The sequence below is a fragment of the Parambassis ranga genome, chromosome 12 (genome assembly GCF_900634625.1).
Source record: "Parambassis ranga chromosome 12, fParRan2.1, whole genome shotgun sequence".
Taxonomy (NCBI): domain Eukaryota; kingdom Metazoa; phylum Chordata; class Actinopteri; family Ambassidae; genus Parambassis; species Parambassis ranga.
Genome location: NC_041032.1, coordinates 10,095,128 through 10,110,964, shown reverse-complemented (window position 1 = coordinate 10,110,964; position 15,837 = coordinate 10,095,128). Strand labels below are relative to the sequence as shown.

General features: G+C 41.4%; 2 protein-coding genes across 3 annotated transcripts; both read left to right on the top strand.

Annotated features, from left to right (window-relative positions):
* Positions 1-1,734: 1,734 nt before the first annotated feature.
* tmem141 (transmembrane protein 141) lies at positions 1,735-2,977 on the top strand. Its single transcript, XM_028418201.1, has 5 exons — positions 1,735-1,919; positions 2,063-2,129; positions 2,482-2,565; positions 2,653-2,763; positions 2,857-2,977. The coding sequence occupies exons 1-5, from the start codon at positions 1,866-1,868 to the stop codon at positions 2,916-2,918; spliced, it is 378 nt and encodes a 125-aa protein (XP_028274002.1). The 5' UTR covers positions 1,735-1,865; the 3' UTR covers positions 2,919-2,977.
* A 3,219-nt stretch (positions 2,978-6,196) lies between these two features.
* sapcd2 (suppressor APC domain containing 2) lies at positions 6,197-14,626 on the top strand. Of its 2 annotated transcripts, none has more exons than XM_028418578.1 (6): positions 6,197-7,168; positions 9,407-9,543; positions 12,171-12,320; positions 12,510-12,611; positions 12,947-13,057; positions 13,149-14,626. In XM_028418578.1, exons 1-6 carry the CDS (start codon positions 6,400-6,402, stop codon positions 13,275-13,277), a joined length of 1,398 nt encoding a protein of 465 aa, XP_028274379.1. In that variant the 5' UTR covers positions 6,197-6,399; the 3' UTR covers positions 13,278-14,626. The 2 variants fall into 2 exon arrangements, with proteins under 2 accessions (XP_028274379.1, XP_028274378.1); XM_028418577.1 differs by having other exon boundaries at positions 12,944-13,057.
* Positions 14,627-15,837: the final 1,211 nt, after the last annotated feature.

Here is a 15,837-nt window from a genome sequence, read left to right as displayed (position 1 = left end):
TTTTTTGATGAAAGTCTATCAATGGAGCTATATTTATTTAAAACATTTGATTGTGAAACATGTTTTGTCCTGGTGATATTTGAAGGCAAATGTTATAAAAATGGTCACTGTGGGACCTTTTTTTGTATCTTTTTGGGTGGGGGGTGCTGAACATTTCATCCCTGTTACTTGATTACTTATTTTCTTCTCGGCTGTGTATGAGTGAGTCCTCCTCTGCTGCCTTTCCAGTTTTTTTCATAAAAACACTGCACACCATCTTTGTCACTAAATTCTTCCATGTAAGAGACGCCTTGGAGTGTGAAACTTGAATCCCCCCCTCACGTTTTTGGTGTATTCTGTTTTGGAGTTGTATGAATGGAACAGTTTTGTCAAAGCACAGGCAGTCCAAGCTCTGTGTCAACTGTCCTTAATCGCCTGCCTTCCTTGTGTCACCTACAATGCACACCTGCTTAACATGTCCTCTTGTGTCTTGAGGTGAGGAGTCCAGACACTTAACAAGCATGTATTTCACACATGTACATGCAAACATGTTGATTGTTTTCTTTTGTGTGTGAACAGGTATTTGACTCTGCACTAAACTTTGGCTCCTGTGTTGGCGTACTTGTCACAGATGGGTTGACGGGTGGGGTGTGATTTTGGACCGAGTGTACAAATTGTGTCTGAAACCTTGTTTTTTGTAAGAATAGAAACATTAATCACCTAGAAATAAAGAGCTACAATATGTGAATGGAAGTACAGTTGGGGGGGATAACTGACAGTTGCTTTTCAGATGTAAAATGATAAATAAAAATAAAATAAAAATAAACCTCAATTTACTTGAGTTGGCTTAATGTGAACAAATAAGAGTATTGTTTAAAAAATAAATACTGATTCATGTAGTATGGTGTGGATCATATTTTGCTTGTCTATGTATCCAAACTACAGTGTCCATTCAAAGTGCTCAGGTAAGAGGTAGTATGGAATCACTGTGGTTGTTGCAGAATTTATTTTATATCATGCAACAATACACTATACTCATACTTAATACAGTATGACACACAATACATAAACCTCTATAATTATTTAATAATCAGACATTTGATTTTCCTTTGTACGTATAGAAGTTTTGGGGAAGTAGTAAGAAATGAAAGAAGAAAGTAAGTTCAGCTTCACAACAGTTGCTTTTTTTTCTAATTTATTGTAAGATCTCACATGGAGTAGTAGATACAGAGAAACAGGTAAAGTAGTCATCACTGTTTTTGCTTTGAAACATATTCATTTGTTAATCTCTCTACAGGCTTTCCTCTGTCTACTGTGTAATAAGTAACAGATGTCCGGCCGCTGTGCTCTGTAACTTTATCCTCGATGTTGTTACTTGTGTCTCAGCAGTGGTTGCATTCTCTCCATCTGTTTCCTCTTCTTTTTTTTACCACACATCTTCAGTCTTGGGCAGAATTTTCTTGCCTCTTTCAGGGTGGCGTGGTGTCAAAGTTCAACAGATGGGGCATGAAGGTTGAGGGCAGGGGTCCTAGTTTTTCTTATTTTTATGATAAGAATAAATATGTCACCTGTATAGGTTCATAAACACAAACAAACAAAATCTCAATTTTAAATAACGTAGGTCTTATAATCTGTATTGTTTCCTTCGCAATTTCAAAAACTAACCTCCGATTTTTATTGGGTTGAAGCTGCAGTGCCACCTCTGACCTTTAGATGTCACTAGCGCTTTAGGCAGACTGCTCCTCCGCTCTTCTTCTGTGCTTGCTGGTCATGAACACGGAAGTTTCATAACAGGACAATCCAACAGAGTTGTGTTTACATTGCCGGCATGAGCTAATGTCATTTCCCACCGAACACTATTAACTTGATAACAGACAGTCGACAACATGGTCAACGTTGGTCTCAGCAAAGTGGACGACGCTGTGGCAGCAAAACACCCAGTGAGCTTTCGTTTCTAGCTTTTAATCTCTGGACTGACTTTGAAATACCATACTGCAGCATTTATTGGCACATGTTTATGTACTAAAGGAGGCATAGATATGTTATTTTTAGATTTAAAAAAAAGTTTTTGTTCGTCTTTCAGGGTTTACAGAGCTATGCTGCCTGCCAGTCTCATGCCTTCATGAAGGGGACTGGGACATTTGCTCTTGGTGAGGGTTTTCTTCTCCCCCTAGAAAATGTGAAAGTGTATGTCAGTTCAATATTTATCATTGTCACAGTATTACTTTACATTTAAACTGATCGTAATGTCTACATGCATGCAGAAATACAGACTACTGAGACCCATATTAACCAATGTTTACCACAGGGGGGAGCTGGATTCTGTAAATGTTTCATAACTAGGACCTAAACCGTTGTATATATAATGCCCAAAGCAGCACATTGCTATTAATGAAACATAAAATGATAATAGTATAATGACAAAGCATTTTGATAATAGTATAATGCAACAAATTAATTTAATGCCTCTCTGTAAAACTGTACCCTTTGTTGCGTTTGCAGGTGTTGCAGGTTTGTTTGCCATTCAGAAAGGCCTACAGAAGAGGCTACCTTATCCTCTTCAGTGGAACTTACTAATTTCTATAGGTAAAACATTAAAAAGGCATTAAAATGGTGTATCTGCTGCAGTACTGCCTCTCTCTCATTTGTATCCTCTGTTCTGGCATTGCTCAGTGGCTTCCTCAGTAGGCAGTTATGCAGTGACTCGCTGGGAAACGCAGAAGTGCTCTGATCTCTGGATATTGCTAGAAACAGGAACAGTTCCTGAGAGATCACCACCAACAGGTGAGCACAGTGTATGACTGCAAATCTGCTCATTTTATTACTGATACATTATGATGAATAAACATAAAATATGAATGTGTTTCTGTTTTTCAGTAACCCAAGCAGATGAATCCAAAGGATCTGGAAAGACAAAATATGGGGATGTGATGGAATGAAAATGATTTTAAACATATGTATATTAAGACTATCTATAAATATATAGGGACTCGGCTGAGTCGTATTCTGCATTTATTTGCATGGCATGAGTGTATTTCCCCCTCTTCTGCTTATGCATCACATCATTTTTCCATCTTTGAGTTTCATGAGATTTTGAATTTCATAACAGCATTAACATGTAGATAAAAAGATAAGTTTCCTGAACCAGAGGTCAGGAATTAGTGGGGGTTTTAATAGGAATCGAATGCTGAGCTGGTGAGCTGGTATTATTTTTTTTGGATGGTGTTTGTTTGTCATGCAACAGAACTAAGCCTGCAGTGCCAAAACAAGCCACTCATTGCTGCAGACCGCACGGGTCATGCAGAGGTTCTTTTTGGTCACATAGGCGGCAAACCCGTAAATAACACGTTTCTAAGTTTTTTTACTTCTGTGCCTTAAGCACTGGATAAAAATATTCTTAGTGGTTTGATTAAATTGTAAAATGTATTTATTCTGACATCATTTCACTGTGGTTGAGCCTCAGTACGTTTTCCTGCCATCAGTTTAGTGCTGCTGTGATTAAACCTCCATGTGTGTAGGAGGCATTGTAAGTAACCGGATTATTGAGAGGAACTAAAGTGTATTTTTTCCCTTTTTATCATTTTAAATATGCATGAATGTACAGAAGTGCATTTTGTGAACAATAAGGGAAATATATGTAGTACAGCAAAATGCCACATTGATCCATTTTCGTCTCATTCACAGACACAAAAACCTATGCAGTGGTGTTTTTAACAAAAATGAGAGAAAATAGGACAACACGCAAAAATAAATAGAAGCACAAAAAAATAAAAAATGTAATTGTTAGTATACCAGAGAAAATTACTGCAGATGTATGATTTTAACATTTTGGATCAAGGAGTGAAACTTTTTGAATACATTCTGCTTTCTCAAACCATGCTTCGGTTTATTTGCATAGCTGACCTGGTTTGAGCAATAAGTTGTTAGTAACATAAACTCTGCACCATGCAGTGCAGGTCACTGAAACAAAAGGGTCTTTCAAATAAACTTTTAACACCTCACGTGAATAAAATGCCCAAAGTCCAAGTGTTTAATTTATGGAGAATGAGCCAAAGGGCTGAAAACTCACACAAGTTGAATTTAAATTGTGTCTGAGAAAAGATCAGAACATATGTGAATGGGGAGATTCTCATAGTAAAGCAAATTTGAAAAAGGAAAAAAATTGGCTTTGTTTTAATATTCTCTCTCTCTCTCTCTCTATCCATGAACAGCTCAAATCCACCCCCACATCTAATTCCTCTTGCTCCTGGCCTCCCAATGTAATTCAAATCTGATTCAACACCTACAAGATTTGATGGTTTTGAAGTCTCCTTGTGTGTCTCCCAAAAAACAGGATTCATGACTTGAATAAGCCCTAAAATCCTTTTGCACATACACATTGACACAATGTAAGGAGATGACTAAATAGAGAGGGAAACTAGAGATAATGACTGAAGAGAGTGTGTGTGGGCTGATAGGCCAGCAGAGCCATGGGGGGGTGAGGGGGATCAGTGTATGTCTAAAACAAACAGCGGTATGGATTGGTCTTTTGGCATGCTTGGTGACCATTGGCATGGTTTACAGTGTGTGTGTGTGTGTGTGTTTTTGTGCAGCACTGACAGCAGTGCATGAGAAAGGGATGAGCATAGCAGGAGTGAGCGCTACGTTGTCTGACCCTGTGAGTTGAATGATTACGCAGAGCTGAGCTGCAGCTGGACCGTGTGTGTGTGTGTGTGTGTGTGTGTGTGTCTTTCCATTTTCTTCTTTCTGTCTTTGGTTATATAACAATTGAGCCTCAAATGCACAAAGCCACAAAAGCCCCAAAATAAACACAATTTACAGCAATCCTGGCCCTTTAATGGAAAAATCAAAACCTCTTCATCTATTTGGCTCATCACAAGGCCTGCAGGCATAATCAATTCCAGTAAATTAATGCGTTATCTAGAACAACTGGTGTGTGTGATTGACTGTCAGAGGAAGAGGGGAGCCCATATATGAGCGGATTTATTGATTATGTGTCTAATCCTTTAGTCCAATTTTTCCTTATAAATTCAAAAAGATTTTATGCATGCAGGAGGACAAATATGTGGTCTGACCAGTATGCATCAGCCATTAATTACAAGGACGAAGTGACAGAATCTCTCAGTCTTTGCAAACGGGATGAGAGTTCAAGTCTGGGCAGGTCTGAAACAAACTGTGCAGAACGTTTCACTGTGTGACTCATATCTAAATAGGAACAGAATACAGTGTCCCTAAAGTGTCAGAAATGGTTGCAAAGTTTTGACCAACAATATAGAGCAAAGGGAACTTCAGCCTCAGTGAGAGAAAATCTTGAGGTAAATTATATAATATTAAAGCTGATGCATGATGATAGAAGAGTTTTTTGTTTCCTCTTCATTTATTTTGATTACTTGTATTCATTTTTGTGACAGTCTAAAGTGTATCTTAACCTTTAAACCTGACAGATATTAGACTACACATGTGTATCATGCCCTCATTTGCTGTCTGTTCATTTTAGACTTGTCCAATATTTCAAATAGGGTATAAGTAATCCTTGTTAGCTAACAGTTGAGGCTCAGACTTCTCTGAACCCTTGGTTTCCTTGGTTTTGTTTTGTTTTGTTCTACTTGAGAACGACATACCTGTGCTGACAGCATTCCAATAGGCCTACAACACATTGGTAACTACACAGATTTTAAACAGTCAATCATACTAAACTTCACCAAATAGCTGGATAAGAAAAAACAGATATAGTAACAAATATAGTGCATTGTCAACAATTATGTGACAAATTCCACCACTGTAGACCTATGTATGTGTTTTTCCCCCCACTTGTAATCACATGCTGTTCACAATAACACAGTTGGTCATGTGTGTTATATAGCACAAGTGTATTATTATATACAAATGAACATAAAATGTATTTTTATGGATTTGTAATACCCCTTTAAAGATGTTATGTTATTCAAAGATGTTAAACAAAGAGGCGTTGTCCTCCATTATGGATGTTTTCTGGTTAAGAGCAGGGTATAATAATATTGATATCCAGCCTTTATGAATAACGTCTCAGCAGCATTAATAATAACAAAAGCACAACTCAAACTGGAGCCTATCTCAAAGCGGAGCCAATCAGCGCTGAGCGCGTGCACACCGCGGCCAATGGCTGATCCCGGGATGCTCGCGCACGGCCGTTTGAAGGGCGGTCCCGGGCAGAAAAAGGAAAGTATGGATCAGAGAGCGGCGGAGGTGGACGCAGAAGAGAGCCGATTACTGAGGTGGTTTTAAGGCTGAAATTTGGATAATTAGGTTATTTATTTTTCTGTAAGTAAATGAGAATACATCTAAACACTTTGTATGTTCAGCTGTGTGTTTATATGAAGTTAGGCAGCTCGTGTTTGAGTGCTTTTGAATGATTGGCCTGTGGACACTATCGGTACCTTCATGGCTTTGATAGCGACTGACCCGGACTGCAAGCTGAACGGGACGTACGGCAGAGTTGGGCCACGAAAAGAAGTATTTCGAGGCTCGGCGACTGTCCAAATGCAGCCCAAAGAGGCGGAGTATTCAACAGATGGTCTGCCCAAAGCCTTCCTGCACAGCCTGAGGACTCTCTTTGACATTTTGGATGACGGTGGACGAGGTTATGTGCACATCTCTGAGATCGAGAGTCGCTGGCAGGGCGCAGACACCCGGGACCTGCCCGGTGGGGTGCTGTACTGCCTCAGGAGGGTCACTCCACCGCATGGCTGCCTCACCTTTGAGCGGTTCGTCGCGGGGCTGCGGTACTCCATGCTCAACCCGGAGAACAGCCCCCACTTCAAGGCCCAGGCTGCAGTACATCCACAGCAGGTTTCGAAGCAGCCCCTGAAACCTGCACCGCTGTCCACATGCAGTGTAGGGACGCGGGTTGAAAGCAAGGTCCGTCCGCTGGGGCCGAGCAACGTGACGAACACCCAGCCTCACCGGGCGTCCTCTCTGCAGAGCCGGGTCAGGCCTGAGGAAGGGTCCGGATACCCCGCGTGTGGACCTGCGCGGTACAGCGCGGGCTTCGAGAGGACCGGGCGGAGTTTGGAGCGGATCCCCGTTGCATCGGAGGGGGGATGCAACCGGGCCGAGCCGGGCCATGTTACCAAACCAACACAGCCCCAGCAGAGCAGGGGGAGGTCCATTGAGTCGCTTGCGCTGGAGTCACCACAGCTCCAAGCACCAAGTAAGTGGCACAATGGAAACCATTTCTCTGTAAATGCTGTCATGTAGTTTCATGCACCATCATGATATCATGTCTTTATTATGCATTCCTAACGGTGTTCTAGACATTACAATATTATCAACACAGTAGAGAACACTTGAAACTACATTTCCAGCAGCAAAGCCATTGAATGCGTGCATAACTTGATCTGTCCACTGCAGGCTTACCAGCTTCAGTCCTCTATTATAACTTAATTGGATGCGCTGAACCATGATGTCCACACAAGTGCACAATATCTGTAAAGCTTTGGCACGAGTCTTTGCCTGACTCTCAGTGATGGTCAGTAACAGTCACTGGATTTTGACAACACGCTTCTCGGGTATCAGTATAATGTCCCAGCTTATCCAAGCCTGTTCAAAACAGGGCCCCTGTTTAAAAGTGTAGTTGAATAATAGCTGTTGTTAACCCCAGGCCAGGTCAGAGATCATGTCAGCACAGCGCAGAGATTTATCCATCTTGAGAGCAGTCTTCCCTGCAATTACCCTTTGACTGAGGATACTTATGATGGTCAGTTGTGGGCAGTGTGGTGGATGTAGGTTGGAGGAGCTGCAGCTGAGAGTTTCCCAATTTGCCTGCTCATTATTTCGTTCATACATTCAGGCCCAATGTTCTTTTCTTCTCTCTCTCTCTTTGCACGTACACTCTCAACTAGAGTCCATCCAAGTTTGCTTCAACCCTATACAGTCAGGCCTGTCTGGCGCTATCATAAGAGTGACACTCACAGTTGAGCCCTCAGGGCCTTCAGTGCTTATTGCTGTTTCACAAAGCACAGTGTTGGTTTTACAGAAGATTACATACCTGTGTGTCTGTACTTTGACATTGCAGCTTTTTGTGTCTTGTCGGCTAAAAAGACAAGTGAAATTTTATATGTTTAATCTCATAGTGTGCATCACTTTGTTGCAATACTTCAGTCAGTGATTGTAGCCAGAACCTGCTCCAGAATCAGTACCTAAGTACACAAAGCCCCTATTATATAAACCCTAAACTTTTTGGTGCATACTTCTTGCCTGTAAATTCTGTCTGTACGTTTGTGCTTGATCATGTATAAGGATGTGATTCTTGTGGGAAGACTCAACAGTAGTAATAGAGCTGTCACAGTTTTGCAATGAAATATTCAATAATCACATTTGGTTTAAAGTTTGGGTCCACATACTTTTGGTCATGTTACAGGCTGACCAGCAATGTGCTAGTCGTTGTAATCTCTCACATGCAGCCAAACCCTGTTGGATTACTTCAGATTACAGACCAGAGACCAGAATCACTGCAGCAGTGAAATTCTCCCCAACACCCCTGACTTCATTGCATATTTCTGACACTGTCTCTGTCTTAAAGGAGAGCAACGGTGATGTTCACTTGTATCTAAAGATCTGACGAATACCACAGTAGATAGCTGTGAGATACTGCAACTACCACAGAAAAATACCTTGGCTGCGACAAAGAAAGAATGAGCAGACATGATGGAGGATGGGATTTGGTCAGAGAATTCTTGTTATAATTAGTTTATGGAATAAGAAAACACCACTCTTTACTTATTGTACTTTCACCCTTCACCCATCTTACCTTACTGTAGTGAAAACACCAACAGTCTTTGCCTAACAGCTTTAATTCTGTATAACTCCTTTGTGTTGAACTGTCACAGATGTTATCAGCAGTAGGTTTTGTACTTGTACACGTCACATGTTCCACTCTGCTTCACTAACACATCCCCAGGCAAATAATCAAATAAATAGAGACTCATTGGTTGCACACATCAGAATATTTTAAGAAGCCTTTCTTTTTCTTGTGTTGTCTTGTAAGTGATGTACTGCAGTAGTTTGTGCACCATCTTCCTGCCTTGTTGATACTGCAACCAATTTTTAGAGCACAGCTCCCTCCTGTGGTATAAACTGGAAGCCAAAAGTGCATTAAGGCAGTGGTTTCCAACTTTTTTGTTTCAGAGCATTCCCTGCTTGTATCTAATAAGGGCTGAGCATTTTTTTTAATAAAAATAAAAAAAATTGGTAAATGTTATTTTTAATGAATGCAAATTTGTTGTGTATTTTGTGTTGTAATCCTACAGTGAACACTTTGCCATGCCTTTACTGTGTCACATTCCTCCACACATATTTCCTAAATAGCTATAGTAAGTCAGGATTGTACAGTGACAGGAATTCACAGAAAGCATTTCAGTCTGAATATGTCTGTTTTACATTTGTCTAGGTGGTGTTGTGAAATCAGGTTTACCAAGATCTCAGAGCGAATCAGCAACAGGATTTACCGGTGGCTCCAGGCGACATGGGCGGTGTCGGGATGAGCAGAGGAGGCATACCATTTCCAATGGAGTGGATTATGGAATGGTGGGTGCATAAACACACATGCGATCAGTGTTTACAGTGTCTTTAAGTGGTCAGGCTCTGTGTCTGTAACAATACTGCACCACAGCCCCTGCAGATTTCATAAATCAACTAGTTGACATATAGTATGTAAACATTACATGCTGAACTAATCCTGCACAGCTCAAAATGGGAAGAAAGCGGACTGAGAGCAATGGTGGGTAATTTAACCCTAGAAGAAGTAGTGGCCTATTAGTGGGTTGGACAATAGAAACGTTTGTTTTCATGATGCATCCAGTAAAATTGTGTCAGGAGTATTACAAAGCAGAAAATATGACTGTCTGAGACAATAAGTGTTTCATTGTTATTTATTTTATTTGTGGTAAATTGAGGCAACTAAAGACCTTCGGAGGCTTGTGTAACAAAAGACTTTTATTTGTAAGGTAAAATGGAATGATAACTTGAAAAAGATGAGTATGGGTATGAAAACATCGTTCTAGTACAGGCTCTCCTCTATTTCCCATCCTGTTGGGCGACACATTCTCCTCCCACCCCTCTGCCCCATGGCCTCCCCCTCACTCTGCCCCTCCCACCCTCTAGTTCGGCGCTCATGCCTCCTCTCACTCTCCGTCTATCCCCCTGCCTCACCATTTCTCATTCTTTCCAGCTCACCTCCTCTCCCTCTTTCTTTTTCGTGTATGTGTTGCTGTCTCCGTCTCTTTTCCCCCCCTTGGCCTCTGTGTCTGGAGAGGCTGACTGACCAGCTCCCCTCCTTCTCCCTCCGTCCCTGCCCCCTTCCTCCTCCCTCCCCTTCCCCTCTGTCCCTCCCACCCCAGGCCAACTTGGCCCACTGCTGTCCTGATGGTAGTGAGCCGGGTCGGGCCCAGGGGCCTGGTAGAAGTAGAGGACTCGCTTGGCAGACCCGGCCCAGCCTGGACGGCTGTGTGGGCTGCCTACACTACAGTCTTCATCCCCCTCAGCAGTAGCCTCTACAGCAGCAAGGCCCTGCAGTTTTTCCTCTGGGTGAGTAGGACTAAAGGGAGGGACAGATAGAGAAAGAGGGATGGATATAAAGAGTAGAGGAGAATGAATATTGTCTTTGAGCCAGTTTGTATAAAAAATGCAGAATCTGAAGTATGTTAGATAGTTTTGACATTTAACTGTGGCAGATGATGAAATCATTGTTGCAGCTTATTTTTCTGTTTGTTTGCTTGTGCTTGAGATCTTTGGTGCCTTTCCATCTGCTGTTTTTTTTCTTTTGTTATCAACAGTCATGTGTCAGGTGGCAGTTGACGGCTATTTGTTGGTTACATCTTAAATGTGAGGATTTGATACATATTATTTTGTATAATTTAAAGTTTTTGGGTTAAAAATGTAAACAAAATGAAACATGGCATTAGAGTGTAAGTCATTTTCAGTTGTGTTCTGAATAGGACTCTTTAGATTGGATCTGATGTGCTGTTGTTCTGTGGAGCTTCAAGGTTTCACACTGCACTGTTCTTTGTAGATGAAGTTTGAAAGGTCATTGTGCTTTTCTTTGTTTTTTTGCGCAACAGATTGTACAATAGCCGCCATGTTATTGTATTTGCGTTGTTGTGTGCATTCATGACTGCTCATCCAGCCTGAAAAGAGCACAGAAACACCCATGTACAGAGTTTTCCATAACCTTTCTGCTGTTTGCTTCCTCTCTTTCTGTATTTTCTCTTTCTTTTTTTACACAGCGGGTTTTCCTGCCTGTGGACCGCAGCGCATTCATGCAGCCTGACACTGGGTCATGCTTCATTCATGACATGTACCCACACCCTGACCCCCTACTCTTCCCCGGAAACCCCCTCACTCTTTCCCTCTGTGTACACACTCTCTCTCTCTCTTCTGCTTCTTTGGGAAAGAGCACACAACTGTTGAACTTAGTTTGATTTTGGCAGCATGTCTCCTGGTGTATGAGCGAGGATGAGTGGAATGTAGAGAGCTACACTGGAGGGATGGAGCGATGGGTGGATGGAAGGATGACACACCAGGTGGCTGAATGCCAGCAATGAGGCCTGTGGCAGTGTGCCGCATGGACAGCCTGGTCAGCACAACTCAATGCAGCCTTGCTGGGGTGTACACACACACACACACACACACACACACACACACACAAAGACACTCACACACTTTTTCTCACACATCTCTCTCTTTCTCTCTCACAAACACACACACACACACTGGGGTGGCCATAGTTGAAGTGGGTCTGCTGTTTATCCCATTCTTAGGTTGCTGTGCGGTTACCATGACGCTGGACTGATTGCTCCTCTAAACATTGTGCAGGATGGGAGAGAGTCCCGCACAATTGCTGTGGCGCCATTGTCTCACACAGCACAAAAGAGCATACTGCAGATGCCCTGGTGAAAAGATTGGAGCAGACTGCTGGCAGCCAATATCAATGATAAGATTTAATCCTGGCAGCGGTCACGGAGCTTCCTTAGTAATGGCATGGGCACGAAAAATATGAAAATGTTTTCTTTTCATGGGCGGTCTGTGTGATGTCTATAAGTGACTGCAAGAAAGTTTGTTCTATGCTCTTAACCAAGTTTTTTTTCCTCTTTCTGTTTTTTCACCCCCTTCCCTCTTCAACAACATGGCCTTCTTTTTACTTTCTACTCACGCAGTTGAAGCAAATGAAAGAGCTGGAGCAGGAGAAGGACTCCCTGTTGGCGGGTCTGGAGGTGGTGGAGCGAGCCCGAGAGTGGTACCAGGGCCAAATCCACAATGTCACAGAGAGACAGCGGCAGGTTGGCCAGAGCTCCCAGTTCAGTCCGGTCAGTTCAAATGCTGGTCTAAAAATACTAATCGCCCCATGTGGCAATATCATGAAATGAAGTGATCTGACATGTATCTGAAAATAAACATTTTCTGTCTGTCTGTTGATATTTCTGTTTTCATTTGCTTCTGTGCTACAATCTTTCATGATTTTCAAACTAATGGTCTGCTATGTTGTCTCCTCTCAGGATTTCTTCACAGAAGCCAGTCAGAGTCGCATGAATGTTCTTATTCCCAAATTACAAGAAGTCAACCGCTGCCTTAATGACCTTATCTCCTGCACTGGAATGGTGAGTTGGTGTTTTCAGTAAAATCAGGCACTGTGTAGTGCCCAGAATGTACCTTTATATGTGAATTCTAAATGTGGAATGTGCATTTATGCAATTGAGCATTAGTAAATAAATTCTTCAAAACTTACATACCAATCCTACATGAGAACACGTCTGTATTTCTTAACTAGGAAATACTGAAGAAGCTGTATACAGAACTAATTCTCAACGTAGTTTAGAAATTGTATGTATTGACTGGTAGTAGACCAATAGTGTTAAACTTCTTCTTAAAGTTTCTGTATATCTGTGTGAGTGGTTTTCCCCCTTACCACTGGTTCCTCTTCGTTTCACAGCAGTCATTTCCTTCCAGCTGCGCTCAGACAGTTACAGCTAACTCCCAGCCTCCAGCCCCAGCTCCACCACAAGCCATCCAGAGACTGAAGGACCAGAACCGACTTCTCACTCAGGTTCAGCACAGTCTGTGTACTGAGCATGTCATCAGTAGTCACCTAAAATACTGTTCTTTTTGTTAAATCTCTTTACCTTCTCTTCTTAAAGGAGGTGACAGAGAAGAGTGAGCGCATTGCCCAGCTGGAGCAAGAAAAGTCGGCCTTGATAAAGCAGCTTTTTGAGGCTCGAGCCCGCAGCGCACAAGACACTAGCACCATGGATTCCACCTTTATCTGAAAACACTTCACCCAGCACCAGATCTCAGCTAAGAATGACCATGATGCATTGTCAACATATCTGTGCTGGTCTGTAGGAAGACAGAAGCTGACTCTTGTTTACCCAACTGACCATTTGTGGCAGTGATGCACCTTTTAGCCATAACACTCCACAACCTGTGACCACTCCACCTGAATGAAACCATGCACTACCTAGATGTGAGCACTCCTGTGACTTGAACCGAGATTGAAAAAGCTCTTCCATTGGTTGCCATTCCCATTACCTGGAAACTTAAAAAAAAATCAGTTAGGTCTCATCATCCCATTACTCCATTTCTTGCAGGATTACAGCATCTGTGAGATTTCCACTCCCACTCCCATAAGACTATCATTTGTGCGTCTGCTGCTCCACTGCACAGAGAACAAAAAAAACACTCACTGGGAAAATGCTGAAGCTTCATCACAGTGGTCCAAAAAAAGCTGTTGGACAGTGGGGAGGGGGGTTAATTGTGCTGGAATAAAACGCCATACTGAAATCCTCAGCCGCACCTGCTTGCTGTGACCTATCAGTTACATTTTTTTTAACAGTTTGGTACTTTGATTTAATCATTATAAAAGACACTTTGTCCTCAACTTTCAATATTTCTTTCCGTTATAATATTGAATAATAATAAGATGTTTACCTGATATTTCCTTCTGGTTTTAATAGTGTTTAATATCAAGCAAAGAGAGAGAGAAGAGAGGAATTACTGAAGGAGCAGTTTGTATTTTGAAGTAGCATGTTTAATGTTAAGACATTTCCTGGGCTCTTAAGTGTTTTTTTTTAAGACTGAAAAAATATATGGGAGGACAGTCTACAAGCCAATGAGTTACAAAGGCCGAGACGGAAGTTTGCACGTAGAAGAAAGCTGCGGAGGATGAATGTGGTAGATGGTGAATGTGTTGGAAGATCAGAAAAAAACAACAACAAACTTTGGCTTGCTAGTGCTACTAGCTATTCTCAGCTCATGATAGTTTTATCCTTTGAAGAGATTTAAGTTTGAAACCTGGAGATTAAACTTTTCCTCCTTGTTCTTGTTTTGTGTTTACCGGTCTCACCCATGGGAGATAATTTTAGAAAAAAAAAAAACTGTAAAAAACATTTAGCCAGCCACACGTTTACACAAGTATTTAGAAAGAGTGGCAGTAGAACAAATATTTAGTTTGATAATAGATCTGTGTGGTACTGCTGGGATGTCTGCCCACTTGTTTGATTGTATGTTTCTTGCTGCTCAAACTACATTAAGTGTGAGGCTTTTTTTCCCTTCTGCTTTCTACTTGAGAGTTCTCAAACTAAATACCTAATGTCACAAATAAAAAATGACCAAACTGTGCAGACTGTGATATTATGGTTCTTCGCACTATATATTTTTCTCATCAGCTTTGCATTGTATCTTACAACAGTGTGAACCAAGCAATTTTTAAGTCATGTGATCATTTTATTATTGTTTCTTTATTTTCATTTATCAGCCTGCACAGAGCTTATTTCTGATGGCTGCTCCACATACATCTTTACTATGACAGCTTTGCCCAGAGTTTATTTTTGACATGGCTACAAAGGAATAAACTGCACTTTGAACTGAAAAAAAAACCCGAACGATGCACGTGAGCACGCTGTCCTATGTACAACAGCGTTAATAAAGCAGGTTAGAACATTTGCAGTTGCATAATAAAATGACAAGCATTGTTAATATGAATATCATAAAAGAACTTACAAAGGTCAAAGATATGATCATATGAAACAGACAATGCACACACAGACATAATTTTGGCACACATGAGTTTGGCTTGTTAGTTTTTGTATTCTCTTGTGTCATACATAAGAAAATACAAAACCTGGCATGTGCACTTTATCACTTTTACCAAAGACATTTGTTCTACAAAAGCTCCCACTTAGAGATTGGTAAAAGGAACACAGAGTTATGACGTCTCTGAAAACAGTGTTTGTTGTAGCTGCCGCCGTGTGTTTCTGCACTGATGCAGAATTTAACAGACCTGTGGAAAGCTTCTACCTTCTGAGAGGGAGAAACATGTCTTCTGTGAACCCGACACCATTGCAAACAAGCTCAGGCAGAGACACTAAATGTAAACAAACCTGGGTCGAGTTTCAGCAGATTGCCTGTAAAGCTGTTCAAACACCATGAGGAACTTCACACTGTAACACTGTAGCCACAATTACAGCACAAGATGACACTGAGGAAAGAGAGACGCATAATAAAATAATTAACAGGCCATTGCACAGTTTATTGGGTGTAATGTGTTGACTGTGCTGACATTGTTTAGTTTTGTTTTAGTCACTTCTTTTTAAGTGACTCTTACAACTATAAATCAGTTTAATGTGTTAGGAGTAAAAACACCAAAGGTCACAAGTCATTCTGTCATTGGCACGTCGAGCAACCCAGAGACAGAGATCGCACCTTGAAACAACCGCCTTGTGTAACATATTACACATTATTACAGTGAATTTAATCAGAAGTGATTTTCAGGACTGTTGCATCAGTTGTTTACTGCCGATTTTCCGTCAGGCATCATTGGTTTGTTGC

Excerpts from the sequence above, each read along its gene's own strand:
- tmem141 (XM_028418201.1), top strand. The coding sequence starts at position 1,866 with ATGGTCAACGTTGGTCTCAGCAAAGTGGACGACGCTGTGGCAGCAAAA. Across the intron at positions 1,920-2,062 it reads CTGTGGCAGCAAAACACCCA|GGTTTACAGAGCTATGCTGC; the intron begins GTGAGCTTTCGT and ends TTCGTCTTTCAG. Across the intron at positions 2,130-2,481 it reads GACTGGGACATTTGCTCTTG|GTGTTGCAGGTTTGTTTGCC; the intron begins GTGAGGGTTTTC and ends TTGCGTTTGCAG.
- sapcd2 (XM_028418577.1), top strand. The coding sequence starts at position 6,400 with ATGGCTTTGATAGCGACTGACCCGGACTGCAAGCTGAACGGGACGTAC. Across the intron at positions 7,169-9,406 it reads ACCACAGCTCCAAGCACCAA|GTGGTGTTGTGAAATCAGGT; the intron begins GTAAGTGGCACA and ends ACATTTGTCTAG. Across the intron at positions 13,058-13,148 it reads AGAACCGACTTCTCACTCAG|GAGGTGACAGAGAAGAGTGA; the intron begins GTTCAGCACAGT and ends CTCTTCTTAAAG.